General features: G+C 40.3%; 1 protein-coding gene across 1 annotated transcript in view; it reads right to left on the reverse strand.

Annotated features, from left to right (window-relative positions):
- The window catches only part of LOC109044388 (uncharacterized), a 132,260-nt gene extending 124,074 nt beyond the window's left edge, over positions 1-8,186 (reverse strand). The window contains exon 1 of the mRNA XM_019062092.2: positions 7,725-8,186. Coding sequence (XP_018917637.2) covers positions 7,725-7,792 — 68 coding nt within the window. The 5' untranslated portion in view covers positions 7,793-8,186. The remainder of the gene's footprint in view (positions 1-7,724) is intronic.
- Between the last annotated feature and the right edge of the window lie 17,751 nt (positions 8,187-25,937).

Genomic DNA, 25,937 nt, shown 5'->3' on the forward strand with positions numbered 1-25,937 from the left:
GCTATTTCCGGAAACATTAATTAATCCTACACGATCGATTCACGCCATCGCACAAGGGGCCGCTTTTCAACAATTTTGAGCACCTTGTTTGCAGTAAAAGGGAAAAATTAGATTAAATTTTCAGATGGAAATTTTCAGATGGAAATTCAGATGGAATATTCTAAATTTCCTTCTTTTAAGAAGAGTTTGACCTCTCTATTTTAAAGATTGAAAGACAATTTTGTTCTGGAAAAAAAAAAAAAAAAATATTTTCCTCCGTTTCCCCCTTGGAGTTTACCAAAACTAGGATCTTATATTGACAATCATCTAAATAATCCGGATCCGAACATTTTCAAGTAAAAACATGGTGGATTGAAACTTAACATTAAATTTTCTTAAAACAATTGTTTTGAACCTTTTTAACTCCAGCTTCTGCACACATTTTGGGCGTTTAGAAGGTAAAAATGTCCCTAAAATTCTCATCTGCTATTTTCGGCACACTAGAACCTTAGTATCTATAAAAAACCTCTTATAGATTGCTGAAAAAAAATACGCATCTCCGATTGAATCGTTGCAAAGTTTCGTTTCATCAGAGGTAAACTAAACAATGTTTTTTTTTTAAAAAAAAAAAAAAATTCCTATATATTATTTTTCTTATTCAGCATGATTCTTAGAAAATTTCAATGAGATATTTTGTAATTTTCTCTTCAAACAATTTAACTTAATCGGATATTTTGAAACGTTGCAAGCGACACAGTCGACAACTTTAGCCATCAATATGCCCTTGGTTAGGTTTCCATTTGCTCTGGAGCACTACTGTACCGAGGAAAGACGTTATATGAACCTATAGACGTTGTCAAAGTTTTTTAATAAAGTAAAAATTTATAATAAAAATTGAATTAATTTCTTCCTATTTTTCAAACAACTATGTTTGAAATTCAAAATAAAGCTTCTGAAATTTTCCGGGAAGAGTAAGCAGACTTTCTTTCAAAATAAATTTTAATCTTAGGAAATTTGCCAAAATTTAAACATAATTATGGCGTTTCCGTAGCACCACAGAGCAGGTATCTCGTTTTACTGTAAAAACTTTTCACTACCCTTCTCCAATTTTTCTCACCAAGGAAAGAAATTTGAGTCAAAATCAAGGTTATCCAATTACTAAAACACCCAGAATTCATCTCAATGTTAGCGCAAATCATTTGCGTAGAACACTGGGAAAAAAACACATTGGATCTCTCTCCAGACTCTCGAAAACAATGACAAGAAAAAGGACTCTACTTGATTCAATCAGATTTAAGCTTAAATCAAAAGGAAATCCGCTCAAATTAAGAGGCTTGGTTCTTGATTTAAGCTTAAATCTGATTGAATCAACAGTATTTTTTCTTGTCAATGGTTTTAAGAGTCTCAACTCTATAGATCCAATGTGTTTTTTTTTTTTCCAGTGAAGCACTAATAAATCATCAGGTTCCGACCATAACGTCGCTCTGCTGTCGTAATGACGAACTTCGATTTCCTCATGAGCCGCAGAGAGAATGGATTTATATGTAATACAAGGCTCACGTGGAAATCGTGATATGCCCTCGCGTCAGAGGTGCGACGATAATGTCCCTTGTCACTATTCTCCGATCCGGGTAAACTGTGCGGCGTTGCGTAAGTCCATCAGGATTACTGCCCAACAATGAGAGGACAGTCGCAACACCAGGACCGACGCCGGCACTACCGCGTAAAAACCACGGAAAGCGGATTTGAGTCGGCCCCCCGTAAAAAAGAACGAGTCCGGTGGTAATTAACAATCGTGTTTTCGCTGAAAATCGCCGAGTCTTTCGCAAGGCACCTGGAAGCTCTCTCGCACGCAGAGGATTGGGAACAAGGATTGAGTCCCGGAGCATCAACCTGGATTACCGCGTAAAATGCACTTTGCGGAGAACTATTACAATCCGCGTAAAGTGCACTTTGCGTAGAACTGTTACAATCCGCGTAAAATGGACTTTGCGTAGAGCTGTTACGAACGAGCAAGTTGCAGATCGGCCGCTTTGTCTTGTCACTGGGTCATCCTTAGCATTGGGCGGATCTATAGAGTCCCTTTATACTGAGAGCCAAGAAAATGTGAATATATTTCTGATTGGTGGCCGTATTTTAGGCCTCCACAGTGTCACAAACGGGATTAAAGGTGACATTTTCACCATAGAGTACATAGAGTCGAATGTAAGTGGAAGAGCTGGCGCGTGGCGCCACTTTTAAGCATTTTCCATGTCCCGAATTCCGAGACTCCTGTGTGACGCCGGGTCACTTTTTCGATACATAATCGATTGTTTGCGGCCATCCGATGACAACAACAACAATAACAACAAAGGAGATAGGAATTACCACGTATTCCACACCGCCATTTTGGATCGAAAATATATCGAAAAAGCGACCCGAACTCGGCGCACACCGGGCTCGGAATTCGTCGAGCAGCACATGGCGCCAGCTCTCCCATTTACATTACGACTCTATGTTCTCAATGATTTTCACCGATTGCAAAGATTATAATCTGGAATGGACCAGGGAGTTACGGGTTCGGCAGGGAACAAACGGAAACGTTGTTCAGGAACGGAGAAAGGAATTTGAGAATGGGCCGATCAGAGATTACAAAAAACGTTCAATTTGTGTAATCTTTCACGGAAAAAAAATTAAATTGCTGATTCAACGATTCAATTGCTGAAAACAGTGAGTGCAATGTTTCAATGTAGATTTTACAACACAAAAATGCTACTTTTAACCACCCCCGTGGTTAAATTAGTTTACAATGTGGTTAGAGTAGCATTTTTTTGTTGTAAAATCTACGTTGAAACATTGCACTCACTGTTTTAGCAATTGAATTGTTGAATCAGCAATTTATTTTTTCCGTGTTATTCCCGTTTGTGACTCCATGAGGGGGTGTTGTCTCGACTCTCAGTATAAAGGGACTCTAGGCGGATCCAAGGGAGGCGCACCCCCTCCCCCCGTTAGCCCGAAAAAAAGGAGGAAGAAGAACGGAAGAAATGAAGCAGGTAGTAATGAAGGAGAAAAAAGGGAGGACCTTATATATGAGTCGATTCAGTGCTCCCATTACCCGCAACTAGTAGCGAATTCCGGAATTTTGAGATTTTCCTGAATTTTCCCGGAACTTTTGGAATCCCTACTGAAAAAAAACTCCGGCCGTAGGAGCCGCAATTACGGGCTATTTAGACTCACTGTCCGTTCCAGGCTCAAAGGCCAAATATTCCGGCCGCTGGAGGCGTCAACAAAGCCAATAAGACAGTTTATATCTCGTTTTTCTCGGATCCGCAATTTTGGCGCTTACGCGATTTGGAAAATAATCGGTTCATATTTGATAATTATTCATCACGAAATTGACTGCATATTGGACGTATTTATGCTAAAACGAAATAAGTGCATAGGACTTGTCCTACCTTGGAGCAAGGGCAAGGCCGGAAGCGCCAGACGGCATATTGGACTATTTCGGATGCAGCATCCATTTTTACTTCTCGAAAAGCATTTAAATTGTTAAAAAAAGCCCGTCAAGTTTCAAATGCTGATTTTACAAAACAAAAATGCTGACACAACATTTGAATTTGTTCGTTTTACAGTGAGCGTAGTTAGGTTAGTATTTCTCCAAATGTAAAATCAGCATTTGAGACTTATCGGACATGTTTTTAACAATATAAATCCTAAATCAACATTTAATTTTTTTTCCGTGTAGTTTCCCTGCGGGAAAAATGAACATCACTCCACCATCTATGGAATATTTTGAAAGTATGTGGAGAATATTTTCGTGGAAAATGACGAAATCCCGGCAGGAGGACGTGCGGAAAGAAAGGAAACGGAGGGCACGGATCAGTGTAATAAAGGTGAGAGTGCTGGGCCCCAGGCCCGGGAGTAGGGGCCCGACGTGTGTAGGGGCCCCGACGTGCGCCGGTGACCGTGCTAAGGAAAAACGCCGTATGAGCCTTCAGGCGCGGTCATATTCCCCTCAATAAAAAACGAATTTCCTGCAGGGAAAATGTTGAATAGTTTTCTTCAAATGTTTCAGACAATTTTGTTCGTAATTCGATCTAGAATATTCGACAATAACAAGGAAATAGGTGAAATGATTGAAAAAATAATCGAGCTACCAGCCAAAAATAAATATATCAAATAATATTTCAAACTACGTAGAGATAAGAAATAATAAAAAACTTACAGGAACTTACTTACTTTGTTGATAGTTTTGTAGCTTGTTCACATATTTTTTTTTAAATTTGTTTTTGTAAGATGTTTCCACTTGTTGCACTGAAGAAGAAGCCAGTTTGTTGTTGGTCGAAACGTTTCTTTTGTTTCCTGTAAATTTTTTATTATTTCTCATCTCCATGTAAAATACAGTCTTTCCGGTGACTATTTCCGGTCGTCTTGCGTAGATTTGGGTTATCCGCGATTTTCGATCATCCGCGGTATCTCCGGTCCCAATTATCGCGGATGATCGAAACTCTACTGTAGTTTGAAATATGATTTGTTTAATTTATTTTTGACTTGTAGCTCGATAATTTTTCAATCATTTCATCATGTTCTATGAAAGCCAGCCACCTTGGCATTAAAAATGTAACAAAGAAAAATACGCACAATATTTTTTCGAAAAAACGGTTTTATCGGTGAAGATTCGGCAACGTTTAAAGGCTTTTACGGCGTTTTTCCTTAGGACGGCAGCGCTCCCGTCTCCCGTCTCACGTCTCACGTATGGAAACATTTTTCCCGATAGCCCGGCCGCGGCTCTTGATCTATGCTGCGGCTCCGAGTAATTTACACCCATTGTTGCCAGATTGTGCTGAAAATACAGCAAATCTCTCCACTTAACTCAATGTTAAATATCCATATCTTTTCACACAATCTGGCAACCTTGTTTACACCTGATCGACACCGACACTCTGCCGAACGGGCTTAACATCTCCTTCCTCTTACGTAACTCGCTTATTTCACCCGGGCGCATTCTTACCCGCCGGGCTCATTTCCCCGCCGAAAGATGCCGCTCCGAGCCAGAAAATACTTTTTTCCCAGTCTGGAGTCCATCAGTCCACCGTAAGAAAAACACAACATTTTGTGTTACACACGCCGCCGTGCTACGGTAAAACGCCATATAAGCATTATAGGGAGATTATGGACATGTCGAAAATTTTTAGGTTAGGTGATGGAGCTCTTCGAGCCTTAAAGGGTAGGCAATCTATGAATTCAACTTATCCAATGTGATTTATAATCACGAATTCTGGGAACCGTCGTTGGTAAAGTACGTTTTGACTTAATTTTGTATAAACTTACTCATTTTTGCGTAAGAATGCTTACTTATGAAGTTTCTTGTCCATTTTCGTTTGATCAAATTGGAGTACAAAGATTGACAGTGACATTTTTCGTTTTCAAAGTTTACCCACCCTTTTAGGCCCTAAGAGCTACATACTTCGAGATGTCCATCCAACGTAAGAAAAACACAACATTTTATGTTACATACACTGCCGTGCTAAGGAAAAACGCCGTATAATCATTCGAGAGTTGCCAAATTTCCTTCAATAAAATGGTTAATTTTCAAGAAAGTCGTGAATATTTCACCTTGAAATTTTCAGGAACTTTAGGTGAAATTGCAAAAAAAAGAAAACAATTCTGAATAATTGAAAGATTTTGGTTAAATCGAACGAACTGTAGTTTACTCTGAGACATCTGGGAATGAAGAAAGTGTCTTGCTGAACTAATCTGCCGTGCTGAGGAAAAACGCCGTATGAACCATTAGGTGTTGTTAAATTTCCTTTCATAGAACACAAATTTCCTGGTGAGCTTGTGAATATTTTCTCTTTAATTTTTCAGATAATTACATTCCCAATTTCAGCTAAAGTTCCTGAAAATGTCAAGGAAAAATATTCATAACATTCCTTAATAGTAAACATTTGACAGAAGGAAATTTGGCAGCTCTCGAATGTTCATACGGCGTTTTTCCTTGGCACGGCAGAATAATGTACTCTTATTTCTCTTAATATCACAGCGATTGCGACTTGTGATTGGCTAGCGCATTGGACTATCCCCAATATCAGGAGTTTGATTCTGACGGCTGGCGCCTAATGTTAATGAGGTCGCAGATTCAACCGAAAAATTCCGTCACTTCAACAGAAAGATTTGGTCGATTTGACACAGAAAACTAACGCAAAAAAATGTAATCAACAGCTTGTGTTACTTCGTGTTATACTTTCCATATGGGCACAAAAAGTTTGGTCTCTTTTACTCTGCAGTATGCTGTTTATTTTTCTAAACGTGCATTAAAGTCTCCTAGCGATGAAATTAAGTTTAATTTTGAAGATTTTCCGTCTAAGACGAATCAACCAGCAGGAAATTCAGACTTCAACTCTTAAGCAAGATTTTAACAAATACATCACACCTCATGAAAGGCAGCGCAGAAACTTGTTTATTTTCCTAACCGTGCGTTAAAGTCTCTGAGCTATACTTTTTAAATCGACCAAGAATCGTTCCTCACTTACGTAAAGCAATTTTTCGGCATTGTTGATCTTCCTCCCCTTCACATCATGAGGCCTTTGCAGCTGCATGGGGCTGAAATTTTCGGCCACGATCGCCGACATTTAGTACAATGGCCGAATCCTCGGAGGACAATGCCGGCCAAATTTTCGACATTTTCCCTGAATTCGGGCGGCTGGAACTGAGAATCTCAGCTCCTGTAGCCGAGTTTTTTGGCTACGGATACTGCCGCAAAAGGCTACGGTGAGCCCCTCCGAAGACTTCTCTCTAGAGAACGAGCCCTCCAGCTTAGGTATGATGCAAAGAAACAAAACGGCACCACCGCATAGAAAGCAAAACTTTGGTTACACCAGCTCAACTTCTATTCAATAATGACATCAAATTCACTGCCGGTGACTAAATTTGTTGGATTGGCAAAAAATGGTTAAGATACTTTCATTCTGTCATTTCCTACATTGTAAATGAAAGGGACTAAATCCCCCGTAAAACACTTCTCTAGTGAGTCGTGCCAATACCTAAATGAATTTTGACTTTTTCGGCATTTTCTCCCGTTGTTGACAGGCCCCATGTAAATAAAGTCAGTTTATAATTGAGTCAGTTTAAAATCCGAAACTGATGAGATACTTCTTTTCTAAGGCATGCACAACAGGGTCAAATCAGGATTGAACTGGGAACCAATCAGGGTCCAAACATGGTCCAATTGGGCTCCTAATCAAGGTCCGAGAATTGGACCGAGGTTATTAGAAAGAAACCAACCCACATTTTTCAAAAAATTGAGTTAAAAATTTTTTTCAGAGTTCTAGTCTTTTATCTTCTCCTGCCAAAATCTGAGAGTCGAAAAAAAGGAATTGGTTTGTGAAAAGAGGGGTTGAAGTTCATTTTCTACATTGAGCCCTACGCAGGAATACAACTTCAAATATTTTTTTCTCAGTTTCAACTCAATGTGGGTTGGTTCCTTTCAGATGAACTCGGTTCATCCAAAGGGAGCTTTTCAGGAGCTTTTTCAGAGCTCTTTCGGAGCTTTTCCGAGCTTTTTCAACTGATCATAAAGGTATTGGTGTTATAGATTTTATTTTTGGTGTTTGGAGAGGATTGATCGGAACTTCTTTCAGAATAATTATTCGTTCCAAACTTATAAATGTTGCTATCGGTTTTTGGACTTTTTGGACGATTAATTGGACCACATTCATTTTTGAAAGGGTAACATTCCACCCTGAAATTGAAACTTCAAGGCTTACCTTTTTCCACGAAGACAGCTCCTGCGCCTGTTATTCCATTTCGTAATAATTCCATTTCCTGGCACCATTTTCTTACCATCAAACGCAATCGGAACAAAAAACTACGATCAAGACGAAAAACTACAAATCATAACCTCCAAGCCAGCGCGAGCTTGCATCCCGAACCGCGACACTCTTGGAAAAACTCGAGACCGGAAACGGGGGACGAGCAAGAACCAATCAAAACCGCGCACTGAAACCCTTCCGAATCCTCACAACCGGAAACCGCAGTCCGGGACCAAGGAACACACGCCGAGGAGCATACAAAAAGAGCACAACCCGTCACTGCAACACCAAAATATTTAATTCGAAGTAGTTTTGGCTCCCGAGCGTCGCATCATTTCCCGCCGATCCGAGGGTTGACACCAGCACTGAACGCACTTCGGAGTGTGATAAGCTCCGAGGAGGAGTGATAAGCGCGGGGTTGAGAGCGATCGGGGAAGTGCGAGAGGAGCTCTCGGTCGGATGCGAGGCGGGCGACGGCCGCGAGATGGCAGCAGCGTCGCCGTGGACCCGGGGGTACCCGCGGGAGGGGGCGGCGCGGAAGGAGAAGGAGACGGCGCGACGGACAGACGGACGGTCAGACAGCGGCGACGCTAAGTCGAAACCGCGTAACTGCTCGGGGTTTGGACGGGGAGATAGGTGGCGGGGGTCCAGGGGCCGGGGAGAAAACCTGGGCACTTTCCATTGCTCCGGCGTTGTTCGCCGTGTTGACGACCGTACTTTCTTTTACAAGGTCGCGCGCGGCCCCCACCCGGGGCTTTCACCCGCGCTGCCAGCTCGGACGCTGGACCGGCCGGTGACGTCATCGACGGCTCTGGAGGATGCGCTCGCCATGCGGAAGAGAATCCTCGGGCTCTTCTCGGACCCGCGTGGAGAGAGAACTTCAGCTTGTGCACGGAGAAGAAACTTCGTGCATAGGACCCGAAGTTGAGGTCATCTGGATCTCGCTGGAAGTTTTCTGATCACGTATCCAAAAACTCGAGGTCCAGCTCCCGAAGCTCGGGTCAGACATTTGAAGTACTTCGATATATACCAAAGGGTTCGGCTGCTGAACCTCAAGTTTTCGGATGGGTGATCAGGAAACTTCAGAGATCCATCTGACCTCAACTTCGGGTCATATGCACGAATTTTTTTTCTCCGTGTGTGAACTAAAGATGTTTTCAATCCCGGTAACCAAAGTTTTTCATCAGTGAAGGCAAATTAAGGCTCGATTTATAAAAAAACATCACTAATAGTTAAAATTCACTAAAAAATATGAAGGGTGAGACGTAACGAAGAAAACAAACTTCGTGCGTGCGTGGAACCCGAGGTTTAGGTCATGCGGATCTCTGAAGCTTTCAGAGCGTCATCCGAAAACCTGAGGTCCTGCGGGCCAATTATTTCGCTTATGGATTAATAGACAATGCTATAGACAAAGAAGACAAGAAGGATATGGAGGGATCCTATTGACAAAAGCGGGTGGTTGCAATGGACAAAGGAGGTAGGTATAATAGACTAAGTAATGGCAACCCACAAGAAACCCTATGGTCAGTCCATCATTTCCTCCCTAAGGTTATATTCAGTTCGTAAACCTGAACTCACCGTCGAGGGAACTGATCAGAACGCAGTGACTAGCGACCAGTTCACAGAGCTGCGGGCTGATCATTGAAATTGACACTTTCATTGGATCGTGGATTCCTCTGCGTGATGCACAAAAAAGCGTAACTTCGGTCGAACACCTATCGATGAATGAGTTGAAAACTCCGGTCTAATTATGGAAATTGATAAACAAAGCTAGCAGTGCAGGTATATGAACACCTGCGGGTAGTACACTGGCCGATTATCGAAATTATCGTTTATTTTCCTACCCCTGCGTTTAAGTCCCCAGAAATGTGTATAATGACCACAGTTCGCTACACACATTGATGGACATAACTATGCGAGTGACGAAACTTTCTCATTGATCATTGATCATTGAAATTGATAGACGAAGCGATAGACAAAGAAGACAAACAGAGGATAAAGCGATCCTATTGGTGGAGGCGGGTGGTTGCAATGGACACAGGAGGAAGGTGATAGACAAACTAACGACAACCCACGAGAAACCATGTAGTTAGTCCATCATTTCCTCCCTTAGTCTATAAGAGCCACCCTTTTCAACCAATAGGATTGCTACATACTTCCTATTAAGCGTGCCAGTAGGGCTCGCTTTTTTTTTTCTTTGTCTACTGCTTTGTCTAAAAATTTCAATTATCAACCCACAGCTGGCGAAGTTCGAGTCTTATGCGCGAAATTTTTTTCTCCGTGTGATTTTGAATTGAGTCGTAAACATTTGCCATTTGAGTCGTAAACATTTTGTAAGCTTAAGTTGATTTTGAAGATAGCCAACTCTCTCTCATGAAAGAACGTAACTACATTTGGACTGCATTTTGCAATTTGGAACTATAAATTCTGGCTCTTCTGGAAAAACACTTTTGTGCATAGGGAAACTAATGGCACATACGTTTTTTTTTTTTTTTTTTTTTTAACCGGGCTAGAATTTATAGTTCCAAATTGCAAAATGTAGTCTAATTGTGGAAACAATTTTTTGGACTCCCTCATCAGTCACTGATCTATAGAGAATCTGAGAGAGAATACCTGATAATGTGGAGGGTGGTTCTTTGGGAGCTGTCTACAAAAAGGTACGAAAAACCTTCCCTTAAAATTGTCTGGCCAAACACCCTCTACATACTGAAGTTTCAAACATGCTCAGTTTCAAATTCAGAGAGAACATGAGAGGTGACATAAAGAATAGCAACCATTAAACGGAGGCTTTTTAATCGCAATCATCTGCTTTGGAAGAGATTAACTAAGTTAGTGAATAAACGAGCAAAAAAATCAGAATAAAAGGATTTTTGTCATGCAACTTATTTATTGGTCCAAGTATAGAATAGTCACTGAAATATGTTTGCACTTCCAAAGATGCTTCTTTTCCTTATCTGTTCCTCCTACCTCTCCCCGCACGCTTACACGCACTATAAAGTAAACAAACAAGACAAAGTTCGTAATTACGACTTGGAATGTGCGAATCTGGTTTGTGACATAAGAACATTTTTTTAGAGACAGAGAGTGGAAGAGAGAGAGGAAGAGCTCAAAGCTCTTACGCTTACTATTAAAATGCATAAAAAATCTGCAAGTTCTAGCGAATTTTTGTCCAGGATTTCCGCTTGAAGGTAGAGGTCCCCATAAGCGTTGGAATATATTTGGCAATTTTTTTTGAGTGGATTCGCTAGTTCCGGGTGGATTTTTGTAATTTACCCGACCGTACAGTACATAACCTCTGCATGGGTGTTTTTTACACATGCAGAGTGTAGTCACCTTTTACTTTTGCTTATCTTTCGTGTTAAAACTTTTCTTGAAATTTGAAAAGAAATACCTAAAAATGTGTATAAAGTAGATCCCCAACGCGCAAATATGTAATCAATGGATCGCATTTTGCGAAAAGGAACCTAGAGCATTCCAATGTTGCTAGGATTGTTCGACTTATAATCTTTGCAATGATTCCCGAAATCATGCAAAAATCTGAATTTACAATGGTAATTTTCGTCTTGAATTCATAGTTCATTGAGAGTAAAGATAAAACTCGTATAGATGATTAGTATAAATTTGCAGGCTAAAAAAAGTTGCACAATCGGAGCAACATCGGAATGCTCTTGGTTTCTTTTTGCAAAACGCAATCCAATTGATGAACAGATTAATTTGTTGCTATTTACGTAAATAAAGACACACATGTCGAGAATTATCAGAAATTAACCCTTTCCATAATATCGCCATGTTGCGATGAAATTGCAATTTTCGGACAAAAAACGGACGGTTTTTTACGATATTCGGCGATTTTATGGCAACGTTTAGGGTTCCTTGAATTAAATAGGTATACAATCGGCGTCTTAACCAGGAATGACAAATAACTTCCCCCTCATTCCAACTTATTGCGATAATATTGCAATAAATACCAATAAGTTTGTCCATTAAATCAGGAGGATAGGCAATCCGCACATTTGCCACAAACTTGTAAAAAGTCAACGATATATTTGCAACTTACGGCAATGTCTGCTACTCGGCATGCAAGCGTTTCATTCGCCGCAGCGGGTACAAACTTGGCAATGATGGAATTAACTTTTCGAGCAAAACACATCTCCCTCTTCTGGCGCCAATGCAACGAATTAGTAGCTGCAACTTTCTGCTGCGGAAATGTTTACCGGATATGAGATGAACGGCGATTCCGACGATTTCGCAGCGAGGCGTGTTTCCTCAGTACAAATCTCGGATTTTCGCTTCGACTTTAGCCAAAATCATTTCGAGGAATACATGACTCCATAGATGGAGCAAAATACATTTCGGTAGAAACCATAAATACTATAATCAGAGGTTTTGTAGCAGAGGAGGCAAAATTTGATTTAAATTATCGAAATTTTCGGTAAAGAATACGTCTAATAATATACAATTTTTGACAGGAGGTGAGCTTAAATTCCATCAGCGAAAATATCTATGAGGTACTCCAACGTCTTTTAAAATTAAAAAAATAAAAAACATTTCTCAACCTCACCCATGGTCACTTGAGAGGCTTGAAAGACAAGTGGGGTAGTAGCAGTTTTTGAGAAAAATGAGATTTTTATATTCAACTAAAACTAATCTTGAAATACACTCTGTGAAAAATTCACTACTAAAATTCAATTTTTTAGGATCTAAAAGCTAGATTAAACCTTTTTTCCGCTATCAAGCACCATGAAATTTTGAAACTTTAAACACGTATTTCTTGAAACAGCAAAATCTGCACTTATCCCCCCCCCCCCCGAGTCCTTCCATTCAATCTAATTTTTAGTTTTCCCTCGGTGTAACAATGTAACATGGATTAAGTATAATAACTCGACTCCAAGACCATTAAGGCACCGGCAACTAGTGGTTACTGGAACCAAAGGTAATTTACCGCGCAAAAAGTCTATCATCAACCGCCAGGAAAGCCAGAAAACTAGAAAAAACTCCGCTCCGAAAGTAGAAAAGCTCTCACGTAAGATGTTACAAAATTATTATAAAAGGAGAATTCCTCTGGAGCCTGTTTTCTTGGTCGCCACTTGGATAACATATTAAGTAATAGTCTCATCAGGACCGTGGAGCCCTGTCTCCAACTCCGGTGACTTGAGCGTGGCTCCGAACTTCTCTCTCTTTGACTCCAGTGGCGTGGCGTGAATGATCGATTTTTGATACATCCCCATTTGAATCCGTGGTAAAGAATCGATTATTAAGATGTTCGCTGCGAACACCCTGTTTATCGATCCTTTTCCATAGGTTTAAATGGCTTAACAATCGATATATCGCAATTCACGCCACGCCACTATTCGACTCACTTTTCGTCGTTTCATAGATCCTATGTGATAGAGGTTCGATGTATCGTTTGGTTCAAAACAATAGAACATAACCTCAAACAAACATTTTATGATTTACATAAGAAAAGCTGAAAATGAGAAAATTCCTAACCATTTCACTTTCCATTGCCATTAAATACTCGTAAGAATAAAAAATCTATCGCAAGAAACCGGTTCCCTCAGATCGCTCGATTGACTTTAGAGGCTATGTTTACACGTTGAACCAATCATATCGATACACTCGCACCTGCTTGATGTATCGAATGCGATCCATTCTTCCTCCGTTCATCTTTCATCCATTTGCCGGTCGCCGCGGAAGGAATCTGATCACGATTGTAAACTGGTGTGGTACCGCACAACCGAAACCGGTGTGTCTGGTATCCGATACACCTGTAGCTCTCAGAGACGGGTCGTTCTTTCGAAGTATCGTATTCTACTCATCGCGAAGCTGTCGTCGGTGATTGGAAGCGGTTGTAAATGAGCTTCGCGGTAGCTTTACCTTCACCCTCAAGAAAGTGCGTGCGAGGAAATGAACTATTGGGACCAGGAAAATTGTCCTCTTCGCGCAAACAACGCAAAGTGAAATCCTTTCTATTCTAATAAAATCATTTTAAAGACGCTCGGTGGAAGCGGTGAGGGAGGGGAGTAAGACGGTCGATGAGCAGGAGTGAGAAAGGGGCGTTCAAAGGTCAGGGTTTTAATAGGGTGAGTCTTTACTTTCAGAGGCCTTTGTTTAGTCATGGACAGCAAAAAACAACTTAAAACTGTTGGTAGACTTAATGGTAACGAACCATAAGTCGAACACTTTAAGCTACGCTGGAAAAAAAAAACTTATTGGATCTAGAGTCCAGACTCTTGAAAACATTGACAAGAAAAAGGGCTCTTGATTCAATCGGATTCAAGCTTAAATCAAAAGGAAATCCGCTCAAATTAAGAGGCTTGGTTCTTGATTTAAGCTTAAATCTGATTGAATAAAGAGTATTTTTTCTTTTCGACGTTTTTAAGAGTCTGGACTCTAGATCCAATGTGTTTTTTTTCCAGTGTACTCGTGGTATAATCTTTAAAAGGAATTGGAAATCATTAGACTGATACCAAATTACTTACCGATCGTAATTTCAATGGTTATGTAATTCTACATGTTCGGTTCTTGCGGGAGGTTGATGACTCGCTCGGAGAACCACAATGTTGAGTGCATGGTCACACAACCGTACTGAATGCACAATATAAGACGACCCGCCGCAGTTCGTTGGACTTCCAACATATTTGAATCGGGTGATTTCAAAAGCTATCAAGTCAATTTTTGTACTGGCCCCGAGGTGCAAGAAAATAGATGCAAAATAGGGCTCATCTGAAAATGGACAGATTCTCTTCCAAAAAAATCGATTCATTTCAAGAAGAACTTATCGCTTCGGGATCCTCGCTGTTCTTGCGTGGTTCTTCGAATGAACCGCGGGGAGGATCCCTCTTTGCATTCAGGCCGAGTCCTTTCAAACATAAATGGACGCATTCGGATCAAGAGGAACTATATCCATAGTGACACATGAGCCCTGTCATTTATGCATTCTCATGGATCTCAGGGCTCATGTTGGAATGGATATAACTCTTTATTATTTAAATCCGTTCAAACCCAGCACCCGAGTGTTCACACCTAGCTTTGTCGTCGGTGTCTTGGCATGCTCGTCGGTTTGGAGCCATTTTTTCCCCCTCAGTCAATTTTTCTGGCTCTGACTTGGTATGGTGCCGCCACTCTTTATGATCCAACCCTCGTCGTGGTTACAAATGCACTCGACTTCCTATTCTTCGCGTCCGTGGAATGCACCTGTCGTGAGAAGGTTCACCTGTACTGCCGCACTAAGGAAAAACGCCGTATGAACATTCGAGAGTTGCCAAATTTCCCCGTAAAAAACATGTATTTATGACGAAATTCATGGATAAATTTATATCCTTGAAATTTTCAGATAGATTAAAGTGCGCGCAAAATTCGTCGTCTACCTGGCATAGGGGTGTAACTACACTCTGCAATGAACCCTGTCTTCCATACAATTCAATGCTTCTTCGGGCTCATCTCAATGTGTACTTACGCCCTTATGTCAGCCGAGCGACGAATTGTTTGAAAAATTTGGAAGAAAAATATTCAGAATTTTCCCAGTAAATTCGTTGGTTATTAAGGGAAATATGGCGACTCCTGATGGTTCATACAGCGTTCTTCCTTAGCACGGCAGTACTGCCGTGCTAAGGAAAAACGACGTATGAGATTTTAGTTATTGCCAATTTCTTATGAAAACTTGTTTAATTATATACGTATAAGAAGTTTTGAATATTTTGAGTGCGGATTTCGGGCGCATCAGATTGAATTACGAGTGACGTTCACTACAACATTGGATAGAATTCAGTCTTAAGTTCTCCTGAAAATTTGTGACTTATTGAAGACAATTTGACAACATTGACAGGCTCATAAGACGTTTTTACCGAGGCTGGTAGTATATTGGAATCCTATTTATTTATCGGGTCCGATTTGAATACAAATGTTTTCAACGATGGTTCTGGTGTCAATGGTCCAGGACCCAAGGTTGCCAGAGTGTTCCATAAAATGTAGATATTTTACAAGGTTTTAAATGGGAAAATAGGCTGATTTTCCAACACTATCTGGCAACAGTAGGACCTTACTCAACAGGAAGGTTAAGATGAGAGGTTGACCCCGAAAAGCTCAGTAACTGGGGCTTGTTCACGCTGTGAGACGTGAAAATGGGGTGTCATCAGTTTGAGGGTCTGCTAATGGATGTGAAACCACCTTAAAACATTGTGTTACACTCTCTTTGATCCCCCACTTCTTCAAACTGGCGTTCAAGAATGGATTTTGATAAATATTGCCCCTAAGCGATAATTTTTCATCTTAGATTTTGAAAAATTGGCACAGATCTGAGCAATATACATAACGTAATTCTAAACACCCTCTCCCCCTGTAGCGCATGCTCAGACCTCCCTCCCCCACACCGCCGCGCTAAGGTAAAACGTCGTATGAGCCATCAGCCGTTGCCGAAAATCTTTCGACAAATCACAAATTTTCAGGAAGTCAGACTTCTCAGAGGATTTTGTTTTTAATTTTATTTAAAAAATCTGAAAATACCATTGGAAAATATTCATAACTTTCCTCAAAAATGAACATTTTCTGAGAGGAAATTTGGCAACATTCGAATGCTCATACGACGTTCTTCCTTAGCGCGGCAGCACTAGAGTACCTTTATAGGAAAAGTATGTACAACTCGATTTATGCAGCTATTAGGGCCCCAAAGGGCGCCAACGAGTAAAACGAATATCACTAGAAAAGTGCCGCTGCCAACCTATGCATTTGAAATATTAATCAATTGGGCCGACAGCGCATTGTAAACAAGCGTCTTTAAGGATTATCACTTTGAAATTGAGAAAATTAGTGCGAAATCAAAGATATTATACGTGATTTTATTATTTTTTATCAGTTATGAAACGATGGGTAGTAAGAATTTTGAAAACTAGTACCTCTGGATAATTCGAGTTCATAGGTTGGAAGTCCTTTTGGGCCCCAAGAGCTACATGACCTGATCAAACCTAACCTCCAAATTTTCGAGTTGTCCATACTCTCCTATAAAGGTACTCTGGGCAGCACCGAGCGTTGCAAATTTTTATGAATGACCCCTTGGTACAACCTAAGTCTCGGTGTCGAATTAAACTATTGAAAAAAAAATGATTCTCACATTTAATTTACTTTTGTTTTCTTTACTGCTACACAGCAAAAAGAAAGAAGACGATTACAACGCCATCGCCTCAACGTAACACTGTCGCATTCACTTAATTAACGATGCAAAGCGCACAACGAGAAATTAAGTGAATCAGCGGTGCTGTTCTTTCTCCTCCCTCTTTTCCTCGTCCAACGAATCCGAATCAATGAATTAAAGAAAATTAGCATGAATCACAGGGAGAAAACTCGTCTAATTCGCGTTGCCAACTTGAAGACCGAAAACTTCCATTCCTCATAAATAGCAACGAGGGTGGTTGGGATTTTTGGACGGATCGGCAACGGGTAGGATTCTGCCTCTCACAGCTTTGTTTATCGCATGCCCACATCTCATTTTCTATAGTGGGCGTAAAGCTCTTTTTTTCTCTCTCGTTTTCATGACTGATTTCCGCGAGCGATTACAGTGGGTCACTCCCATGCATCTCATATTTTCGATTTCACAGCTTCTTTCGCACGTATGTACTGCTAGTCACGGTTTATTAAGAGGGTAATTTCTAAAAATGGTGCACCTCGTCCAGAGACAGTGTACTTTAGAGAAGGGACCCACCCCGCAGTATTCTATTAAAAAAATATTGCTCAGAGACTTTAACGCACGGTTAAGAAAATGAACAAGATTCTGCGCTGCCTAGCATGCAGTGAAATGCACTTGATAATATCTTTGCTTTAGAGATAAAGTGTAAATTTCCTGCTGTTTGATTCGTCTTAGACGTAAAATCTTCAATATCAAACACAATTGTATCACTAGGAGACTTCAATGCACGGTTAGAAACATAAACAGCACAATAAAAAAAATAAACCAAACTTTCTGTGTTAATATGGAAAGTAAAACACGAAGTAACAAAAGCTGTTGATTACATTTTTTTTTGCGTTAGTTTTCTCTGTGTCAAATCGACCAAATCTTTCTGTTGAAGTGACCGAATTTTTCCATTGAATATCTGCGACCTCGTTAAAATTAGGTGCCAGCCGTCATAAGATCAAACTCCTGATATTGGGGATAGTTCAATGCGCTAGCCAATCACAAGTCGCAACTACTGTGACATTAAGAGAAACACAAATACATTACTGCCGTACTAAGGAAAAACGCCGTATGAACATTCGAGAGTTGCCAAATTTCTCGAAATAAAACGTTTATTTTTGAGGCAATTTTTTAATATTTTTCCTTGAAATTTTTAGGAGCTTTAGGTGAAATTGCGATCAAAATTATCTGAAAAATTAGAAGGAAAATATTCATAAGTTTTCCAGGAAATGTATGTTTTATCAAAGGAAATATGACAACGCCTGACGGTTCATGCGGTGTTTTTCCTTAGCTAGGCAGTATTCATCATATAGTATAAAAGCAGGAGTGTCTGGAGTAAAAACGCTCAGATTCGCCTAATAATGACAATATATTTCAGAGACCCTACATTGATATAATCCCTGCAGTTCAAAAGTTTTTCAGAGCCTAACTTTTCAATTCGCCTAACGATGACTCATGGCCGAAGAGTTAAGAAATTTGTTTAGGATTCTAAACTAATTTGAAAAAAAATCACCCAGCAAAGTGCGTCTACGCACCCCGACATTCATCACTCATCATTCGACTCGTATTTGATGTTTTGCTCAACAAGCTGCTCATCACTATCATTTGCCTAATCGAAGCGTTGTAATGTAATTTTTGCCTCATCCGATGACATATCGAAGATAGTTAGTGTGGTGTCTCTAAAATAAATTAGCTTTGCTATTGATAGCAACGCCTGAATACAACTATTAGTGCTCCAGGGACGTCCGTGTTGCACACACGAAAAATAGTAGGCGCTCCATTTTGATATCCGCTCTTTAAGTTGCTGATTATTAGACTAAAAATAGCGTTACCGTTACCGCTAGAAATTCCACTCGTAGAATTTTGATATTTATTTGTGGTGGGAGGTTTTGACGCTAAGCCACCACGGGACTGCTGAAGTTTTTTGGCGATAGTAATTGAATTTAAGAATAAAATAAAAAATGGAAGAGAAAACTGTGTTTTAATTAAATATAATTTCATTTTTTTTATCATTAAACCGTGAGTCTCGAGATTTTCACGAAAAATTCATTTCGGTCGGACCACAACGGACATCACATCCGAAACGCCGACATAACGCAGGTCAGGTCGGTGGCAATTACATCTACGACTGTGCAACGGATTTTACATAATTTAATTCAACGCGTTATGATTTCATATTTCCCCCTTGGTCCGGCGTCCATCGCATCGGCGCACAGCGGAACGAGCCAATTAGGGAGGTCATACATGAAATTTTTGACCAAAACTGCAAATTTTTATGTTCGTTTTGTCACATTTTATATTTCTAAGGGTGCTTTCGGAGGAAAATTTTACGAGGAATCCAATGGCACCACTTTAAAAACCACAAAATTTTGCATGGACGGAGTTATAAGCGTTTAAAGTTTCCAAATTTTATCCGACCTATCCTTTTAACTCGGTCCACTGTGCGGCGGGCCTCGCGGATCCAGCCTCTACATTCATTATCCCGCGTTTAAGTCTCCGAAATTACGCAAGGGACGCGTTCGCTTTTCCTCGGCCCGCTCTGCCCGTTAGTTTTGGCATTGGATTACGGCACGCCGCACAGTCGTATGAGTCATTGCAGGCGTCGGACATGGTTTTTTAACCGACTAAAATGCTGCCGTGCTATGGAAGAACGCCGTATGAACATTCGAGAGTTCCCAAATTTCCCTCGATAAAACATGTATTTTTGACAACATGCATGCATATTTTTCCTTAAAATTTTCAGATATTTTAGATTAAATTGCGTTGCTAAAATGCGCATACTTTGCATTGAGTTATGTAAAGGGTATGCCAATTTTCTTCATAATTTGGTGATAGCTCACTCACGGTGTTGCCGCATTGTGTTGAATAATTTGTGTGCTTTACGTTAAGTTGTACGAATACTGCGGATTCTCATCGCAGTTTAGCGACTTTTTACCTCCACAGTCTCCTCTTCTTCTGATATTTCTATTTTAAATTGAGTTGTGGAACAAATTGTTGATTTTCACTATAATTCACTGGAAAAAAAAACACATTGGATCTAGAGTCCAGACTCTTGAAAACATTGACAAGAAAAGCGACTCTTGATTCAATCAGATCTAAGCTTAAATGAAAAGGAAATCCGTTCAAATTAAGAGGCTTGGTTCTTAATTTAAGCTGAAATCTGATTGAATCAAGAGTATTTTTTCTTGTTGATGTTTTTAAGAGTCTGGACTCTCAATCCAATGTGTTTTTTTCCAGTGTTTGGCAATTTTTTTATCCTTTTCACGTTGCATATCGCAGGAAATCCTACAGCGTATATATTGTTCAAGATCGCGCGCCTTGTTTGCCGGTCTGCGCACGCGCGGGCCTCTCACGTCACATCCAAATTTTCACAATGTAATTTTAAAGGGAATGCGGAAATATGGCAACAGTTTTGTTCAGGATTTCGGATCGCCTAGTGACGGCACTGACAGAGCTGGGTAATTTGGTTAACAATCATTCGTATTGTGATCGTGACACACTTATGCGGATGTGGAATTGTCCCTACTGAATAACTACGCGGCAGAAGGTTAAAGAATACATACAGAGAAGAATGAGAAGAATTGGACTGCATTTTGCAATAAGAGACTACACTAATTATAGCTCATCTATAGAAGCGCCTATCTGCACAAAGAAACTAATGAGACATTCGTTGTTTCTTAAGCGAACGTTGAAGTAATCGTTTAATGAATTAAGGTTCATCACTGCTAAATGTTGGCCAAATATAAGGCTTCGAGGAACAAACTTATTTTTAAATATGTAGGTGTATTTAGTTAGTCTGGGGTTTCATTCTTGCACCGTGATATTGTAAATAACGACTCTCAAGGGAAGAGAGTAAATACATGGTGTGAGGGACCGTCATTTTGTGGGTATGCAACGCACGAACCCATGGAAAGGGAGGGTTGCATCCTAATTTTGTTGTCAAATGCCTCATCTAGACAACGGAATAATCTGCCATGCTAAGGAAAAACGCCGTATGAACCTTCAGGCGTTGTCAAATTTACTTTCATAAATTACGAATTCCCAGGGACAGTTGGAAATATTTTTCCTCTAATTTTTCAGACAATATTGCTCGCGCTTCAATCTAAAATATCTGATAATATGAAAGGAAAATGTGCATAACTTCCTTCCAAAATAAACATTTCATTAGAGGAAATTTGACAATTCTTGAATGAATACGGCGTTTTTCCTCAGCACGGCAGTAAGCGTCGCAGGCGTATCCTCAACGTGACATATTTTGATACTTTTTAATCGTGTCATAGCAAATAAGGTTTCTTACGTATTTTAAACTTCTTGTTACTTAAGTTTGGGACTTTTTCAATAATTTACGATTTAAGCCTTCCTGCAAAATTCAAAATTACAAAGTTCCACTTCGTAACATTATGACATTGAACTTAACTTTAACCTCACCCGATTACAAACACTATTTGCGCGGGATTTCTAAAATATATTGTCTCTGGCTGTGCACTTAAACAGTAATCTTCGTCGCTGCACTTCCATGCTAATGAAAAACTCCGTGCGAGCCCTCAGAGGTTGCCATATTTCCCTCAATAAAGAATGGATTTTACCGGGAAAATTTGGAATATTTTTCTCTAAATTTTTCAGACAACTTTCTCCGCAATTTAATCTTAAATATCTGAACATTTCGAGGAAAAGTACTCATAACTTCTCTGAAAAATGTATGCTTTATCCGAGGTAATTTGGCAACTCTCGAATGTTGATACAACGTTTTTCCTCAGCACGGCAATGCAGGTACTAGCGCTCTTTCACCGGCAGCATGACCACCAGCACCGTGCATTTAAACGGTGCTTTGCGATACATCGATTGATCTGCCATGTAAACCTATGGAAAAGGATCGATAAAGGGTGTTCACAACGAACACCTCAATAATCGATTTTTTACCATAGTTTCAAATGCGGAGATATCGATAATCGATCATTCACGCTCCGCCACTGTATTCAAAACATTGATGGTGTGGGTTGGGCACTCTCTTTGTGGGATTGTCACCGGAGAAGGGATCGGCTCGGTTAATGTCCAACTTACCAACATTATACTTAAGAGATCCATAAACATGCCGCTTGCAGTTTCGGATCGACCATTGGCTTGCTCGTGGGTGCGGTTACGCCATTGCGAATCACTTCCGGGTGGATATTAAAGTGATGCCGCGAAATTTCAAGCGTAAAGGAGTTCTAAGTGAAAGGGAGAATGTTGTGACAACCGTATTTGTACTAACTTGTACTTTGTGCGAGTTCACATTGAGCGAGAGGAAAAATGATTGCGCTTTTGCTGTTTCTCTGGATGTTTGCTTTCCTTTTTTTGCTTCCTGTATTCCTCTCCTTTCGGGTTCTTCTTTGGCCATGAGCCCTTTTCAAGTATCCGATTTGAACTTGGAGAAAAGTCAAATGAATCGAAGTTTGGTCCGCAAAACTGAGGTTTTTTTCTGCGCGCATCTTAAGATTTCGAACAACGTTTTGCTCTCAAAACTAGACCCTTCTTTTCTTCATGACAACCTATACCCAACTAGACATCTTTTTATAACACTGAAAAATGGCTAAAGAATGTTTCTTTTAGGTTACCAGGATACCAGGTTGCCGAAGAAGGTGTTGGAGTGGGTCTCCCCGGTAAGCGACGGAGAGGGTGTCCAGCCAAACGGTGGGTAGAGGGCATCCGTGAAGAGAAGGAGAGATGCCAGCTTCCGGAGGATCTTTACAATGGCAGATTCCAGTGGCGAGTAGGCGCCCTAGCGCGCCGTAAAAGCGGCTTATACATACACATACGTGTAAAACTTTGATTTTGCATACATTTCAAATTCTCAATCCTAAACACGCTTGTTTACAATGCGCTGTCGGCCATAGTGATTAATATTTCAAATGAATAGGTTGGCAGCGGCAATTTTCTAGTGATTTTCGTTTTACTTGTTGTCGCTCTTTTTAGCCCTAAGAGCAACATAAATCGGCGTGTCCATACTCTCCATATAAAGGTACTCTAATAGAAACCTTGGGGTAGGGACAATGTCAATGGCGGTACGTCATTCTTGAATCTTCGAATTTCAAACGATCGTTTACTCACCGGACGGACGGGTTGTCAGGCGAAAAGAAGTGGTCTTTTCGACGCTTCTCTCCTTCCATCATCTTCGATTGAGAGATAAAACTTAATGGTCAACTAAGAGCCTATCGATTTCACCAAAAGTCGCTCGGTGGTGCGGCGGTCCTATTGACCACGCCGCGAGCCTCGCTTTACGAGGATGACACTCGCGAGAGTTCGATAAGACAACAACTTTTGGGCGACCAGCCGTTGGATCCATGCGAGCGCCCATGAAAGTGGACACCTTTGTACCGAAAAATCAAAGTTGAAGCACTGAGATTTTGGGATGTAGCACAAACGTCTGTTACAAACAATGGACGACTTGACAAGTTGAGAATGTAAGCATGTAATAGGACGCATTTTTGCTGAAAAGAACTAGAGACGTGTGGAAAAAGGTGGGATGTACTCTAGAAAGCTGTGTCCCAAGTAGGGATAAGTTGCGATTTGATCGGAGAAGGTATCGCGATTTTAGCATCTGCGTTTTGTTGCAATAATAATTACCGGATAAAAAATTGCGATTTCATTGCTTAAATTTTCAAGAAAATCGCGAATTAATCGACAACGATTTGTTGCAATATATCAAACAAAACATCGTGATGAATTGGATTAAATTTCGATTTTATCTAACGCGATTTTATGAAGATAAAATTGCGACAAGACTGAGGATAATTGCACAGATGGTGATGATCCTAGCGATTTTATCGCCAAAAAATCGTAACTTAATTTCAGAATATCACGATTCTTACGTCGAAAAATGCTACTTGGGATAAGAAGCAATGTAACGGTGGGCGTTATTACTCTATGGAAACTGAGAAGTGGGATTTGACATTAAAGAAAAAGGAATCATGAGCGCCAAAATTGCTAATTCATGAGCCGCAGGTATATGTGACAAAAGTGTTGTGGACATGGCTTAAGAGTTTAAGTTAGTGTCCTCAACCAAAATCGATAATAAATAACGTTATCCCTCGTCGTCGCACGTCTGATTCGTCGCCGATGACGTCATTGACGCTTTACAATTCCCATTCATTCTTACGCCAGCCCTCAACTAACGAGCACACTTCTTTGCCACACCCGTCTCTCGTTCCTAATAGCATGCATAGTCCAATATAGATTTTCTAATCAAAATTTCACGTAGATTACGATGTGGGCGATGAAATATGCTGATATTTGCTCTCAACCAGTATATTAAAGTTTTCAATTCGCATTGATTACTAAAAAATTGAAGTATTATTTAAAGTGTAAACAGCCCACAATAGCTGAGCCGAAGCACCAATATTGAGGTTGTCAGATTTCCATACTGCAAATACAGTCACGGCAACGTTTAGATAGAAATTTGACTCAAGTGGATTATTATTTTTTCTATGAGCGGAAAGTGTGAATTTATACATCGAAAAGCGTAAATATTTTGGTTGGGAGTTATTTTCAATAATTTTAGTTGTATCAATCGCGTTCTACGTGAAATTTTGATAGAGGAACATGTATCCTAATGCTTTTTACACCTTCTTTTACTCCATTTCTCTGAGCGTTGCCATGCAAATCGAACGTTCACTTTTCTCTCCTCGCGTTTAAGTCTCCGGGAACTTCCTAAGAGCTACTTAGGGTGATCCAAAATACCCTTCAACCCTCTCTAGCTTTTTTTCTAATCGGGGTAAAGATTTGAAAAGAGGACGATCTTAGGTCAAAGACAGCTATTTTGTGATGCCTCCGAAATTTTTAGGGATTCCTTTCTTGTAAGAGGAAAATGATCACATAACTTTTTTTTCAAACGAATAGCTTTCACCTCGCATACCCCCAGATGTAGTAGATGGTTGCGTCTGAAGCTTTCGGTGCATTGCCCAGGCGTATTTGGCTTGTTTTCTTCAGGATTTCGTTGAAAATTAGTTGCTTGATTCCGCGGGCTGATTGTTGAAATTTATAGACAAAGCGATAGACAAAGAAGACATGAGAGGTATGAAGCGATCCTATTGGTTTAAATTTGTGGTTCTTAAAGACCAAGGGAAAAAATGATCGACTTATTAGAGGATCTCCGGGAGGTTGCCGTCAGGTAGTCTATGACCTACCTCTTTTGTCCATTGCAGCCACCCGCTTACACAAATAGGATCCATCCTTATCCTTTTTATCTTCTTTGTCTATCGCTTTGTCCATTAATTTCAACGATCAGCCCGCTGATCGCTCCAAATTCCAACGGTGATACAACCGCCATCAATCCAAAAAATTAACCGAATCCAGTCTCGAAAATTCGTCTCAGTTTCAGCCAATATTATTGCTTAATTTTCATGTTGCCTCCTTTTCATAGAGCTTGGGTCTATTGAATTCAATAATCAGCTTGGAGAGCTCACATTGCAGGGTGGCATGAAACGTAAGAAAGGAATGAAATATTGGAAATATCAGTGAAATATTTCATGAAATTTCACAAGGCGGAGAATTATTTCATTTTTTCAGGGGCTAGAGTATGCAACCCGCACTCAAACACACAAAAATAAAAGGAAATCACAATTTTTACTTTTTGCGAAACATGAATAGGAACCGGCATTTTCCAATATCTTTCATAAGTTTTTGAAATTTCGTGAAATATTTCACGTTTTATTTCAAGATTTAATTTTTTATTAAATTTTGCCACCCTGAGCTCACAGCGGAGTCCGGACGAAAAGTGCGCGGGTCGAGAGCGTTTAGTCGGCCCTAGTTGACAGCGCGGCGGCGCACAGTGGATCGAGTCTACGCGAGAGGCCGGACAAAATTCGGAAACTTTAAACGCTTTTAACTCCGTGTATGCAAAACTTTGATATTCAGAAATTGGTTCGATTGGTTCTCTCGTGACACTTTCTCCCAAAAGTACTCTTTTTTAAAATGTGACCAAATAAACATCAAAATCTGCACTTTTAGTCAAAAATTTCGTGACC

Source organism: Bemisia tabaci, chromosome 8, assembly GCF_918797505.1.
Source record: "Bemisia tabaci chromosome 8, PGI_BMITA_v3".
NCBI classification, from domain to species: Eukaryota; Metazoa; Arthropoda; class Insecta; order Hemiptera; family Aleyrodidae; genus Bemisia; species Bemisia tabaci.